Source organism: Eleutherodactylus coqui, chromosome 5 (genome assembly GCF_035609145.1).
Source record: "Eleutherodactylus coqui strain aEleCoq1 chromosome 5, aEleCoq1.hap1, whole genome shotgun sequence".
NCBI lineage: Eukaryota > Metazoa > Chordata > Amphibia > Anura > Eleutherodactylidae > Eleutherodactylus > Eleutherodactylus coqui.
In genome coordinates, this window is record NC_089841.1 from 197,544,469 (window position 1) to 197,559,537 (window position 15,069).

The 15,069-nt window shown below is 45.5% G+C and overlaps 1 protein-coding gene across 2 annotated transcripts in view; it reads left to right on the top strand.

Moving 5' to 3' along the window:
- PSME1 (proteasome activator subunit 1) overlaps positions 1-15,069 on the top strand; it is an 18,574-nt gene continuing 3,505 nt past the window's right edge. The window contains exons 1-8 of one of the 2 annotated variants that reach the window (XM_066604023.1): positions 3-164; positions 3,603-3,635; positions 3,755-3,817; positions 4,907-5,008; positions 6,326-6,371; positions 13,774-13,871; positions 14,035-14,103; positions 14,183-14,250. In XM_066604023.1, the coding sequence (XP_066460120.1) occupies positions 126-164; positions 3,603-3,635; positions 3,755-3,817; positions 4,907-5,008; positions 6,326-6,371; positions 13,774-13,871; positions 14,035-14,103; positions 14,183-14,250 (518 nt within the window). In that variant the 5' untranslated portion in view covers positions 3-125. Of the gene's footprint in view, positions 165-3,602; positions 3,636-3,754; positions 3,818-4,906; positions 5,009-6,325; positions 6,372-13,773; positions 13,872-14,034; positions 14,104-14,182; positions 14,251-15,069 lie in introns of both variants that reach the window. The other variant, XM_066604024.1, reaches the window with a different exon arrangement.

Genomic DNA, 15,069 nt, shown 5'->3' on the forward strand with positions numbered 1-15,069 from the left:
CTCCTCCTAGCTTCAGAAAAGTCCCTTTCCTTCTTCACTTTCACTTTCTCTTCAAGACCCAAAAGTTCTTCCTAAACAGAAGCGATCATCCAGATACTGTATCGGTTTTGTATAATTAATCAAGAATGGCAAATGTACAGATTCCCTCTGAAGCCATTGAGAAGGTGAGAGCGCTGGTGTATGTTTGTATAGCCCGAGTGCATGTGTCAGCCCTAATCTGCACAGTCATGTGTCTGTATCTGCTGCCTATTATATACAAACAATACTTCCTGACTTTCTTGTCTTACTAGCTCCTATAACAGTTTGTTGACACGTCCTTGAACATTCATATATCCCTGATGAAGCACTACTATAGAACCCCTGTATATAGATACTTTTCAGACACAGTGTATCATTTACAGAGCAACATTGTCCTAATAGACAGGCCTGCAGCTTCCTAACCCTTGTACTCATCCAGCGTGGGGTTAATGATAGCTTCCACTGCAGGCAAGGGAAGAAATCTGATCTGAAATTAAACTAGAGGAAGAGTCGAAATGCAAGAAACTTGTAGATTAAATGACCCACTGACTGAGGATTAAATATCAGAACGATTCCTGGCATGAGGACAGTGATTTGGACTCGTGCACTGTCTACAGTATATTGAGGTGTGAAAATTGGATTATGGACTGTGCCAACAAGTAAGACAAGGCCAGGGGAAGGCATTATGTTTCCTAATCTGCTGAGTGAGTTGCGGATTTGTGATATTTTATGTTATAGGTCATTTTATTTTTAAGGGAGACAAAGTGGGCAAAAAATAGCAATTCTGGTATTGTGCGTATTTCTTTTTGTTCACGACGTTCACCATGCAGGATTTTTTCATAGTTCAGATTTTTACACATCCGGCAATACCAGTTATGTTTATTTTTTTATAGTTTACATTTTGAATGTAAACAAAAAAGTAATATTTGTTTTTAAAATTGTTGAACATTTTTAACCCCCTTTTTTCCCCATTTTCGTTTTTTCCTCCCCCTTTTAAAAAAATCCTAACTCCTTTATTTATCCATTGACGTCGCTGTATGAGGGCTTGTTTTTTACGGGACAAGTTGTATTTTTCGATGGTGCTATTTAATGTACCATATAATGTACTGAAAAACTTTTAGAAAATTCTAAGTGGAATAAAATTTTAAAAAACGACATTCCGCCATCTTTCAGTGCATCTTGTTTCTACGGCGCACAAACTGCAACAAAAATGACCTGATAATTTTATTCTATGGCTCAGTACGATTACTACGATACCAAACTTGTTTTTTGTTTTTTTTTGCTGTACTACTTTTATTTTTTTTCAAAGACATTTCATTTTTTAAAATTATTTTCTGCCGCAATCTTCTGCGTGCAATAACTTTTTTATTTTTCTGTCAGCATAGTTGTGTTAGGGCTCATTTTTTGCGAGATGACCTGTAGTTTACGTTGGTACCAGTTCAGAATATATATGACCTTTTGATCGCTTTTTATTGCATTTTTTCAGGGAGACTGGGTGACTTAAAAAGTGCATTTCTGGCGTTCTTTATTTTTTTTTCGGATGACGTTCACCGTGCGTGGTAAATATTGTGCTACTTTGATAGATCAGACTTTTACAGACACTGCGATACTGAAAATGTATTTTTGTTTTATGGTTTAGATTTTTTTATTATAGATATGGCAAAAGGAGGGTGATTTAAACTTGTATTACTTTTTCTTTTACAATGAATAAAACTTTATTGATCTTATATTTACTTTTTTTTAGCCCCCTAGGGGTCACAACTAGCAATGCTTTGATCGCTCCTGCAGTATGATGTAATGCCATAGCATTACATCATACTGCAATCTGACAGGCAGTCTGCTAAAGCACCCTTGGGGCCTTTCAGAAGGACTCCGGCTGCCATGACACCTGCACGGCTCCCTGCAATCTCACGCAGACGGGCCTTATGGGACCCCCGAACATTGTTCGGGGAATTTAAATGCCGCCATCAAAATTGATAGCGACATTTAAAAGGTTAATAGCTGCGATCGGCCACGCGGCCCATTGCAGCTATTGCCCACTGGTGTCAGCTGTAATAAACAGCTAATGCTTGTGCTGTATGAAAAAAGGTAGCCCAGCGATTTCTCTTCATACATAGGCCGCCGATACAGGCCGTCAAAAGGCGTTTTAGCAGTCGTTAAGGGGTTAAGGCTGGGTTCACACGGGGCGTAAATCTCACAAAATGACCACATGGAAATACCGTGAGATTTCTGCAGCAGAAATGCAGCTTCAAAACTTGTGCCGTTTGGCGCGTGTTTTGAAGCGGCTGCACCAACTACATTCCACTGTGGTCATCTCTCCCCATAGACAGGAGAGAGGCCACAGTAGAGACGGCTTTGAATTCCGGGCGGCATGTCAGTTTAATCGCGGCTTGGCCGCAGTGTGTGAACGAGATTTTTGCAAATCTCATCCACTTTGCTTCTTTATCCCTTGATAAAAATTGCCAGCGGAATTTCCGCGCAGAAAGTCTGCATAGAAAACCCGTAGCAATTCCACCCCTTGTGAACCCAGCCTAAAACTTTTTTAAAAATATTTTTTTAGTCCAAACGCGAACATGTGATTGCTTGTGTAATAATAAGCTGCAATACTTTCATTTTGTAATGTATTATGCCTGTCAGTGTCAGGTTTTTTTCACACTGAGCTAATGTCTTCTGTCAAATGTACATGGGGTGGAGGGCTCCCAGGTAGTGGAGGCTATGACAGCGCCATACAAAGACTATTATGGCAATCACATAGCAAGGGTGGTTGAACGGATGACAGTTGGAGCCCTCTCCCTTTGTCAAATCATATAGATGCCATAGTGACTGTGGCATCTAAGGGGTTAAATGGCCAGCATCAGATTTATCTACAGGTACGTGTCAGCTGTATAACATATGCGCAGACTCAGCAACTTACACACTCCCTTTCAATTTCCACTGTACATACCGTGTTTCCCCGAAAATAAGACAGTGTCTTATATTAATTTTTGTTCAAAAAGGCTTAACTTTTTTACATGTATAGCTGCCTGGACATTATTTAAATTGAGTTTTTAATTAACTGTTAGCAGGGCTTAATTTTGGAGTAGGGCTTATATTTCAAGCATCCTCAAAAAGCCTGAAAAATCATTTTGCATCCTCAAAAATTCTGTAAAATCATGCTATGTCTTATTTTCAGGGTATGTCTTATTTTCAGGGAAACAGGGTATATGACGGGGGTTGGGATGGAGTGAAGAATTTTTTTAGACCTGGAATTAGATTGCTATATGTATGTGGAGCTGATATCTGGTCACTGTATTTGTCTGTGTGGCACTGCATAGTATGTTATTTAGCAGCATATAGTAGTGGCAGTACTGTATAGCTTTGCTCTTTATGGAAGCATTAGTTGGTCAACGCCTGACATTGTTGGGCACTATACTGTATGACATTTATAGTTCTGCACTTTGTTATGGTTGTTTTTACATTGGATGACAGGACACTATGCAGGGCTGTCCGCAGAGGATAGACCAAAACCAATCAGGGTTACATCTATCTTTGATATCAGAATGCTTTAGAGTACACTAAAACATCTATGTATTCCTCTGATACAGGTAAATGGATTCAGAAGCCAACTCTCTAAGCAAGTAAGTTATCCATATCGAATTATTGCAATGGTTTGCATACGTTCCTACTCTACAGTAAATAGTTTTTTCAATAACCCTTGTTCTCCTCCTTTATGCTACATTCTTTACCCATGCTTTAGGCTGATGAGATGATTTCAGAGGGATTTCCTAAGAAACTTGATGAGTTAGACAAACTTCTGAGTGTAAGTTGCAAGGTTTTAATTTGTCCCATTAATCCAATGAATCAATCTGTCATGTGTTCCTATTTACAGGAATAGTCATACCATGCCCATGGCTTTATGGCCTGGAATTTACTGAAGCGCTCATGCATGTAAACATATTATGGCCAAGTGTGGAATCAAATCCTTTACCATGAGGCTGCTTTCACACAGCCGAGAAAATCGTGCGAGATTTGTGCGTTATAAGAAGCACAAATCTTACACTAATACAAACCCATTCTCTTGAATGCGGTAATATACATGAGCCATTTTTTCCCATATCGCATCACGGTGCGGGAAAGAAATCGGGCATGTCCTATTTTTGAGTGTTCCCTTAGAACACCTCGCCCATTGTCTTCAGTAGGGCCGGAAAAAACATCACACTGCGTGCGAGGTTTCCTATTGAAAACAATGGGAAGCTCAGCCACAACAGAGAATCGCAACTCTACTGAAGTGATGAGAGGCGTTTTTGACTCAAAAACGCCTCGCATCCACAGGCACCTCACATGTCGGCGAGCGCAATATCGTACCAAGTTCCACTGCCCGATATCGCGCTTGCCCGTGTCAAGTTAGCCTGAGGCTAGGAAAGCTTTTTCCAAACATTGCTTTAGGAAAGCCTGTCCTGATCTCAGCATTTGATTCTTTATTTGGCTTTAGATATATGTCTCATCCATAAAGCCGTGATACACTTGTGTGTATGAGCCCCAAGTACTAGAGCTTTAAATGGGCACTAAATGGACATTATTGACTTGGATTGTAGTACCACAAGGATGCTTGGCCATACCAACTATTTTTGATAGCTTTCTGTTCAGTTGCCATAACCATGCAGTCTTTAATAGAGATGAGTGAGCCTACTCAGTAAGGCAGTTACTCGAGCGAGCATCGCTCTTCTCGAGTAAATGCTTAGTGTTCCGAGCAGGCTCGGGTGGGCTGCGGGGTAGAGCAAAGCGAGGGAAAGAGAGATCTCTCTCACTCTTCCTCCCACTCCCCCTCCGCCCCCTGCAGCCCACCGAGGCTGCTCGAGTAACTGCCTTACCGAGTAGGCTCGCTCATCTCTATTCTTTATTGTTTCAGTCTCCAGAACTCAATGTTTCTGATTTGAAAACCCTGAAAGCTGAGCTGGATATACCAATCCCAGACCCTGAGAAAGAGAAAGAGAAGGAAAAGGAGAAAGCGGTAAGCACATTATTCAGGTAGTTGACATTGCCTATAAGACAAGCCTGGATTCACAATTGTCAAGGGCTGCAGGATGTAGGTACTCAAGGTGATTGCCAAAAAATGGTATTTCCATTTACTATATAGTGTAATATACACTCTATCATAAAAATCAAGTACCTAGGAGTTGTTGTTTTTTGCGAAAGTTGGCATGCAGTTCTAAAGACGTGGCACCATTGTTATAGGCCCCTGTGTCTGTCGTGGCACCATTGTTATAGGCCCCTGTGTCTGTCGTGGCACCATTGTTATAGGCCCCTGTGTCTGTCGTGGCACCATTGTTATAGGCCCCTGTGTCTGTCGTGGCACCATTGTTATAGGCCCCTGTGTCTGTCGTGGCACCATTGTTATAGGCCCTTGTGTCTGTCGTGGCACCATTGTTATAGGCCCCTGTGTCTGTCGTGGCACCATTGTTATAGGCCCCTGTGTCTGTCGTGGCACCATTGTTATAGGCCCCTGTGTCTGTCGTGGCACCATTGTTATAGGCCCCTGTGTCTGTCGTGGCACCATTGTTATAGGCCCCTGTGTCTGTCGTGGCACCATTGTTATAGGCCCTTGTGTCTGTCGGAACTATTTATAGGCACTGGGCTGAAGAACATTTGGTCTCGTGCACCCATTATGTGTACTGTCTTTGACACCCACCCACCACTGTGCTTTTACTAGTTTTTGTGGGGTTTTTTTTCAAAATGCAGTATGCTCTAGGTATGGCTTTTTTCAGGTGTTTTTCCAAATAAACTCAATAATATACTTTTACACATTAAAAAAATTAAATAAAATGGTAAAACTGTTAGGCCTCCTTCCCACAAACGGATTTCCGCCGCGTTGCCCGCAGCTATTAGGTTCTATTGAACCTAATAGCTCAGTGCTCATGGTGTGGAATTCCACTGCGGAATTCCACACCGTGAATTCACCCGTGGCAAATGCTCTATTTGCCACGGGTGTACGTGCGGACAGCTTCCATTGCAGTCAATGTAGCACAGCGGAAGATAGCGTGAAAACGTTTCCCCGCCCACCACCGCCGCGTCATATGATGCGGCCGGCACTTCATATGACACGGCCGGCCGCATCATATGACGCGGTGGGCGTGTCACATGACGCAGCGGAGGTGGGCGGGGAAGCGTCATGCGGGAGCGAGGACGCCGGATCCGCAGGTAAGTATGGGGTCTCCTGGGGGGTGCTGTGACGGGCTCCGCCGCGAAATTCCGCGGCGGAGCCCGTCACGGCCGTGTGCAGCCGGCCTTATGAACACACACATTTATTTGAATGTCTTTTGTCATACAGAAGAAAGAAAAAGATGAAAAAAAGAAAGATGACGACGAGGATAAAGGTAAGGAATGCTTGCTTGACTTTTTTTTTTTTTTTTACCAAGTCCTTGAATTCCACTTAAAGGGGTATTCCAATTTCAGGAAATAAAGGTGTTTTGTATAATTTGTATCCGTATAATGAAAGGCGATATACTCTTACGATGTATTTTCTATATCCGTTCCTCACAGTTAAGATCTCTACTTGCTATCATTCAATAAGAATCTTAGTTTTATTTCCAGTGGATAAAACTCTGTCCTGTGCTAGACACACGAGTACTGTGTCGTTAGAGTAAGGCCTCATTCACATAAGTGTTGCGACTGGAAGCATCACGAGCAAAAATTGCATCAATGAAGAATAGCTGCGATCGAGTCCTGTGATTAATTAGTGTTTTCTTGTCGATACACATGGGCGTATCGCATGAAAAATACGCTGCAGCCCGTAATTCTGCCGGTTGGAAAAAATCCTCAGAATGACTTCTACTGCTTAAATAGAGACAGCTGTCTTTGTTTCCGAGCGCCGGTAGCATCCAGCTATTTTCATCAATAGATAGGTCAGGACTTATCATTTGACACAGTGTGAAAAATCGGCGACCGAAAATGGTCAGCGATTTGACGTTGCGATTTTTTGCACACACCCGAAAATCGTCCATTTCATAGTAGTTTATTGGTCCAGAGAGACCCACTATATAAACTGTCCTAAAAACTACCAGTCTGCTTTACCATTAGGGACCCCTTAAAGGAATCTACAATCACCAGTTTTTGACTATTGCCCTTCAATGTATTATTTTAAAGGGCCACTCCAGTGAAAATACATTTTTAATCACTATACTGTTGACCTGATTGTCTGAGTCGCTCTGCAGGTCCCCTATGAAACTTGCAGTGCAGCCTCTTGTCTGATACATATCCTACAGCTCTGCACTGTGCTAGCAATCCCATGAGGTAATAGCACTGCATCACATGACCAGCTAGAGCCAGAATTATCTCTGCCTGCTAGGAGGACACTGTTATTATTATTACTTTTTATGTTCACCTAAATAAGCTAAAGATCATAAGTATACAGTCAGGGAGGATGAACTGTCATCTCTTTCATTACAACTGTGTGACAGGAGACTTTAATCATCAGTAGTAACTGTGATAGATGTTTCTGTCCCCCCCTTATGAAAAGCTTGTGTGGTCCAGTATATACCACCTATATATGCCTATATTAAATGCGTTAACAGACCAGTATGAAAGTTTTTTTCAAAATGAAGCACTTTTATTTGCTCAAGTAAAATATCCAGCAATATATACAATATATATAACTACTAGAGATGAGCGAGCGTACTCGGAAAAGCACTACTCGCTCGAGTAATTTGCTTTATCCGAGTATCGCTGTGCTCGTCCCTGAAGATTCGGGTGCCGCTGCGGCTGACAGGTGAGTCGCAGCGGGGAGCAGGGGAGAGCGGGCGGGAGAGAGGGAGAGAAAGATCTCCCCTCCGTTCCTCCCCGCTCTCCCCTGCAGCTCCCCGCTCCGTGCCGGCACCCGAATCTTCAGGGACGAGCACAGCGATACTCGGATAAAGCAAATTACTCGAGCGAGTAGTGCTTTTCCGAGTACGCTCGCTCATCTCTAATAACTACATAAAAAACGGGAATTTTTTCTTACCGATAATTCCCTTTCTGGAAGACATCATGACAGCATACGCGGGAGGTTGCTCACCTGCTGACCTGAAGGGACAGGAAGAGGCAGAGTATAAAAAGCACCTCCCCTCCACCAACACCAGTGCGTTCCAACAGTGACCACAGTGACCAGTTATTTAACCAGAAGGTGTGTTTTTATTGACATCACAAACCCAGAAAACAAAGTTAAAGCATACACATTACCTCATGTGTTGGACAAACTAGGGTAACCATGTTGGTAAGGGGGGGAAAAAAGCCCGTATGCTGTCATGATGTCTTCCAGAAAGGGAATTATCGGTAAGAAAAAATTCCCGTTTTCCCCATGACATCATGACAGCATACGCTGGAGGAATACCAAATAAGTGGCATGGGCTTTTTAGGGAGGGATTACGGCTTGGAGCACCTTCCTACCGAAGGATGCGTCCTGACTATATTTAAAGTCCAGCCTATAATGTTTGATGAAAGTATGGCCTGAAGTCCATGTGGCTGCGTTACAGATTTGCTCAATCGACGCGTGCGCTCTCTCCGCCCAAGAGGATGCCACCGCTCTCGTTGAGTGGGCCTTCAATTCTTCTGGAGGGGGGATGCCCTTGGCCTTGTAAGCCTCCTGGATGGCTCTCCTGAGCCACCTGGCAATCGCATCTTTAGAAGCGGCCTTTCCTTTGGCCTGCCCCTGAAATTGAACGAAAAGTTTGTCAGACTTCCTGAAACTTTCTGTTGCCTCGAGGTACGCTAGTACCGCTCTTTTGACGTCTATATTATGGAGCTTTTGTTCTTTTGCATTTTTGAAATTTTGGCAAAAGGCTGGAATAACTATTGGTTGGCCCCTGTGGAAATCTGACAATACTTTAGGCTGGAAGGATGGGTCTAAAGAAAAAACTATTTTGTCCGGGTGGATAGTCATATATGGGGCCCTTCGTGAGAGGGCCTGGATTTCCCCCACGCGTCTGGCTGACGTAACTGCCACAAGCAGGGCTACCTTGTATGTCAGCCAGGCGATGGATAGATCCGTAATCGGTTCAAATGGGGGGGGGTCGCATAAGGCCTGAAGGACTATGGTTAGATCCCAGGGTGGTGCCGTGGCCCGTGTGAATGGATGTAATCTGCTCGCCCCTCTAAGAAATCTCCTAATCCACCTGTGCTCCGCCAGCGCGAGATCGAAGAATGCCCCCAAGGCCGCAATTTGGACTTTGAGTGTATTCGGACTCAAACCTTTATCCAGGCCCGCCTGGAGAAAATCTAAGATTTTCCGGACGTCTGGCTGATCCAGCTGCTGGATGTCCTGGCCTAACCACTCCGAAAATTTTTTCCAGACTTTGGAGTAGATTTTGTGTGTCGAGGGTTTAAGGCTCTCGCTAATGGTGGAAATAACCTTAGGGGAAAGACCCTTTCCTAGGAACTTTACCCGCTCAAGCTCCAGGCCGTAAGCCTGAACTTGTGAACTTCCGGGTAAAGAAGAGGGCCCTGCGACAGTAGGTCCGGTCTTGTTGGAAGGTGGAAGGGCTCTCCCACTGACAGGGATCTCAGGAGGGGGAACCACGGTCTTTTGGGCCAATATGGTGCTACAAAAATTACTGTTAGGGTTGACTGCAGTAATTTCCTTAGCAGAAGCGGGATTAGTGGTAGAGGGGGAAAGGCATACGCTAGGTCCCAATCCCAGGGGTGAGAGAGAGCGTCCGTGCCCAAGGCCTGTTTCTCTGCGCCTCTGGAAAAGAAAAGCCGGCATTTGGTGTTTGCGCTTGACGCAAAGAGGTCTACTTCTGGTACCCCCCACTTCTCCACAAGAAGGCTGAACACCTCTGGATGGAGTTCCCACTCTCCTGGGTCCACTTTCCTTCTGCTTAAAAAGTCCGCGGCTGAGTTCTCGGCTCCTCTTATATGAAAGGCCGATAGGGACTTTGTTGTGCCTTCCGCCCATTGAAGGATCCACCCCGCCAGTCGTTGTAGTGGAGGATTCCTGGTGGTACCCTGGTGGCGAATGAGTGATACTGTTGTCATATTGTCTGAGAAGATCCTCACATGTTTCGCCACTAATCGTGTTTGCAGGCTACGCAGGGATTTCCATACAGCTTTAAGTTCCCTAAAGTTCGATGAGCTAGCTTTCTCGTGAACGTCCCAGGCCCCCTGTACATAACCGCCTTCAAAGTGGGCCCCCCACCCTTTGGCGCTGGCATCGGTCGTGATTATTACGGCCGGGTCCAAATTCCAATCGGATGCCTGAGACAGGTTGTCCGACGACACCCACCAACGGAGTGAAGCTCTGGCTTCCACAGGAATAGGGATTGTCTGATCAAGCGAAGCCTACAACTTGTCCCAATTCTGGAGAATTAGTGACTGGAGTCCGCGACTGTGGAATTGGGCCCAGGGGACCACGCCGATGCACGAAGTCATTAGTCCCAGGATCCGCATTGCGTCTCTTATCGTTACCCTATGTTTTTTATATAGGTTGGAACATTCCTCTATGATAAGATGTTTTCTTAGGGGAGGAAGGGACGAATTTTGTAGACTGGAATCCAGGATGACACCCAGGAATTTCTTCCTGGTTTCTGGCTCCATGTTGGATTTTGACTCGTTAACAATCCAGCCAAGCTCCTTAAATAATTGCAATGTGGACTCCAAGTGTGATCTCAGAGTAGACGGGGAATCTGCCACCAACAGGAAGTCGTCTAAGTAGGGGATGATCATGACACCATGATTTCGTAAGAAGGCCACCATTTCCATCACGACCTTGGAAAAAATTCGCGGAGCCGAGGAGATTCCAAATGGTAGGCAGACGAACTGGAAGTGGCGGATTTCCCCCTCCACCCTCAGCGCAAACCTCAGGAATTTTTGTGAGTTGGCGTAAATAGGGATATGAAAATAGGCATCCTTGAGGTCTATTGTAGCCATTACGTTATCCCTGGCAATTAAAGGAGTTGCAGTTCTAATGGTTTCCATTTTGAATCTCCTATATTCAATGAATTTATTCAGTTGTTTTAAATTGATAATGGTGCGGTGGGAGCCGTCTGGTTTGGGAACCAGAAAGAGGGGGGAATAGAAGCCTTTTCCCTGTTCCTTCTTAGGGACCGGGATAACCGCGCCGAGACCCTGCAGGTTCCGTACGCCCTCCAACAGAGCCTGTTCTAGGCCTGGAGACTGGGTTGGGGTTATCATAAACCTGTCCGGGGGGCGGGATAGTAGCTCGATCCTGTACCCCTCCGCCACTAGGTGCAGTACCCACTCGTTAGTTGTAATATTACGCCAGCTATGGGAACAGCGAGCCAGTCTACCCCCTACCGGGCCCGAAAGTATGGGCTGAGGGACAAAAGTTAAAGTCTTACCCCTTCTGCCCTTTGGATAAGACCATCTTCCGGTCTTCCCCTTCCCGGCGTACGTAGACGAGGGATGAGGGGTGAAGGGTCTCTTGGGTGGTCTGGTGGCAGGCAGTCCGTGACTCTTGTCAGCTGCTTTCTCCAGCAGACGATCCAGGTCTGGTCCGAATATACGCCCGCCCCGGAACGGTAGGGTACATAGCCTATTTTTGGACGCTGCGTCCCCTGACCACTCTTTCACCCACACTGCCCTTCTGGCGGTGTTCGATAGGGCTGCCATGCGGGCTCCGAGGCGGACTGTTTCCATCGAGGCATCCGCCAGGAACCCTGTTGCCATTCGCAGCAGAGGGATGCCACTTGCGAACTCCTCCCTAGGGGCTTTTTGGTCGACTAGGGCTGCGAATTGGTCCAACCAGATTGCCATGGAACGAGCCACGGAAGTGGCCGCGATGTTAGCTTTCATGATGAGACCGGAGGTAGACCAGGCTTTACGCATGGATGTGTCCACCTTATGGTCCAACGGGTCCTTTAAGTGGGACGTATCCTCAAAGGGCAACCCGGACTTTCTGGATACCATGGCAATTGCAGTATCGACTTTAGGTATCTCGTCCAAAAAGGACACTTCATCTCCCGGAAATAACAGGCGTTCTTTAAATTCCCTGGGGATTAGCGGAGCCTGATCCACGCTCTCCCACTCATTTAGAATCAGCTGCTTGAGTGTGGCGTTTACGGGGAATGAAGATTTTTGTTGCGGGAGTAACCCCGCGAACATATCCTCCTGGACTGTGCGGGGTTGCTGCACATCTTCCTCCACCTGCATGGTCCTGCGTACTGCTTTTAGCAGTTGATCCATGTCCGCGGTAGAGAAAAGATATTTCTTGTCCTCCTGCGTCACTTCCCCGTCAAAATCCACATTTTCCGCTATGTCGGAGTCAGACTCAGACACCGCCGGAACCGACCTGCGTGTAACCCCGGAAGGCCCAGGTTGGAGGTCCGAGAGGGAGGACTGCACTTCTTCTCGGACGACTGACTGAATTTCGGCCATAAGGGAAGTTTTTTCCTCCTGCATAATTTTTGCGGAGCAGGTAGCGCATAACGTTTTTGTGCAGGAGTCGTCGAGTTTGGTTAGACATACTGGACATTTTTTACTCCTGCGTCTAGCCTCCCTCGGTTTTTGAGTATCCCTGTCCTGTAAGACAAGGGAAACTCTGTTAGTCGGGAAGTGTATGTAGTGCAGGTGTAGGTTGGTCCACTGGACCACTTACAGTTAGGAGGGTCTCTGGGTCCTCTCTGGTCGACATCTTGCGCCTTGCAGGAACGCTTCCTGTGCTTAGGATCGTTCCTTAGCGTGGAGAAACACCACCAGCTGATGCAGGGGCAGCAGATTTTTGAATTTGGCGCCGGCCGCGCCAGGCCACGCCCCCTTTGCGGAGCGTCCGACGTCACCGCGCTGTATCCGAAACCACGCCCCCTGGAGCGCTCCTGTCGGCCCTGGACCCGGAGATGGCGGCCGCCGCAATGACGGCCGCAGTGGTGCCGGCAGCCCGTACTTGGACCCCGGCCCACCGGAGATGGCGGCCGCCGCCCGAAATGACGGCCGCAGTGGTGCCGGCAACCCGTACTTGGGCCCCGGCCCACGCAGTCCCCGGAAAGCTCCCAGATGGGGTCCTTCCCACTGGGTTTGCCGGGGCTGCCCGAAAAATCTTCGCCGGTAAGTCCTCCTCCGGCATGGGACAGCGTTGCTGGAGCTCTGCCGTTGCTGTCCTGAAGGGACAGGAAAAACACTGGTGTTGGTGGAGGGGAGGTGCTTTTTATACTCTGCCTCTTCCTGTCCCTTCAGGTCAGCAGGTGAGCAACCTCCCGCGTATGCTGTCATGATATCATGGGGAAATTGGCATTTTGAGAATGTATAGTTCAATTCTATTGTTGTTATTAATTCTGGCAATAAAGATTTAAAACAAAGAATGTTGGGAGATTTCAGCTCTGAAGTCTGCAGAATAGCAAAAGCATTTCTGAACTTTAACAGAGGCTGTAACTCATGATCAGCGCAGGATAAGTAACAATGCACTTAAGAAATGACTCAGGTTTTCCTTTATAGCTATAGATAGATAGATACTATAGAATCATAATATAGACATAGAATTGTGATATTGTGGACAGCCTTTAACCCTTTCCAATCCACTGTCTGACTTCTGAAGACATTATGATTTAAGGCTGTACAGCTCCGATGTTGGTAGACATCCGTCGGGGTTCTCTTACTGTATATTGCCAGCCTCTCTGCTGTCGGAGTCTATCCAACATGTCACCTCATGCAGTACTGGCTTTAGCCAGCAGATAGCACCGTTGTATAACAGCAGAAAAAAAATAAGCCCCCTAGGAAAACCAGGATACAAATTGGATTGGAAAGGGTTAAAAAAAGGTAATGAAAAATGTTTTGTCACACTTCTTTCTGCAGGCCCTCCTTGTGGTCCAGTTTCCTCTAATGAGAAAATCACAACTTTGCAAAGAAAGATCAAGACTGAAATCCAGCAATTAAAGGAAAATCTGACTATGGTAAGCAATAGTGACAAGGCTGAAATGTAACGGCCTTGAGGCTATGGGCTGTAGACAGGAAGCTGGGACTTGGTAGATGTGAAAATGTGGTAGCTAAAAATGAAAAATGGAAAGCAATGAGATAAGCACTTCTCCTGTACTCTGAATTTTGTGTTCTCCTCAGGTTACCCTTTGGCTGCAGCTTCAGATTCCCCAGATTGAGGACGGGAATAACTTTGGAGTGGCAGTTCAGGTGAGTCACGTGACCCTTGTACATGATGTAACACTGCTTTTTATGGACTGATTCTATGTTAGTCTCTTTTTGTTCCTAGGAAAAAGTATTTGAACTGATGACAGGTGTGAGGACCAAAATCGATGCCTCTCAAACTCAAATATCAAAGTAAGTGACATGTTTAAATAGCAGGAATGTATATCCATTGTACGTAATAAAGGGTTGTGTTATGAAGACAACCCTGTCTATATGCTCTATTACAGTATATAGATGCCATAGAAGGGTCCCCCCTTGGGATCCCCCTCTATGAACTGGCAGACTCAAGCCACCTGTATGTCTTGCATTGATGGACATTTATCTGATAACTGATTGGCTACTATGTAACACTTCACTTTTAAAAACTTATTTACAAATATTTTCAGAAATACAAAGTGAACATCGGCATGCTTGAATATAAGTGCAGCTTTATACTCTGCAGTATCCCGGAAACTGATCCCATAGTACCATGTTTAGTGGAATTTGCTGTGTAGGTTATGGACATTCACTGTTAGGTTTTCTATTTGTTTCACCTTATTGATCCTAGAGAACAGCTGTCTGGTAGTCTGTATTTCTTTGACCTGCTGAAAGATTTGGTCCAAGTCTGAAACGTAGTGACAAGCAACACAAATTAAGATTATCTTAAACTTCACAACTTGTCCAGGGAATCCATTGAAGTGGAAAAGATCCCATTCTTCTTGTCCTTCGAATTACTGTACTGTCTGATGGTCGGCACAGCCTTCTGATGCCGCCGAGCAGATTCAGGCTCTAAATTTAAATAAATGTTGGATCACCGACCGATCTCTTTTATAATGAAATACAAAAGGGATATTGTACAAATGGAGAAGGAAAAGGGCAGATGAGTTAGGCAGTGAGCAATCAATGAATTTCAGCATGATATGCCAAGCTTTGCTTCATATCTTTTGAAAATGCTCAATGTTGACCCAGTGT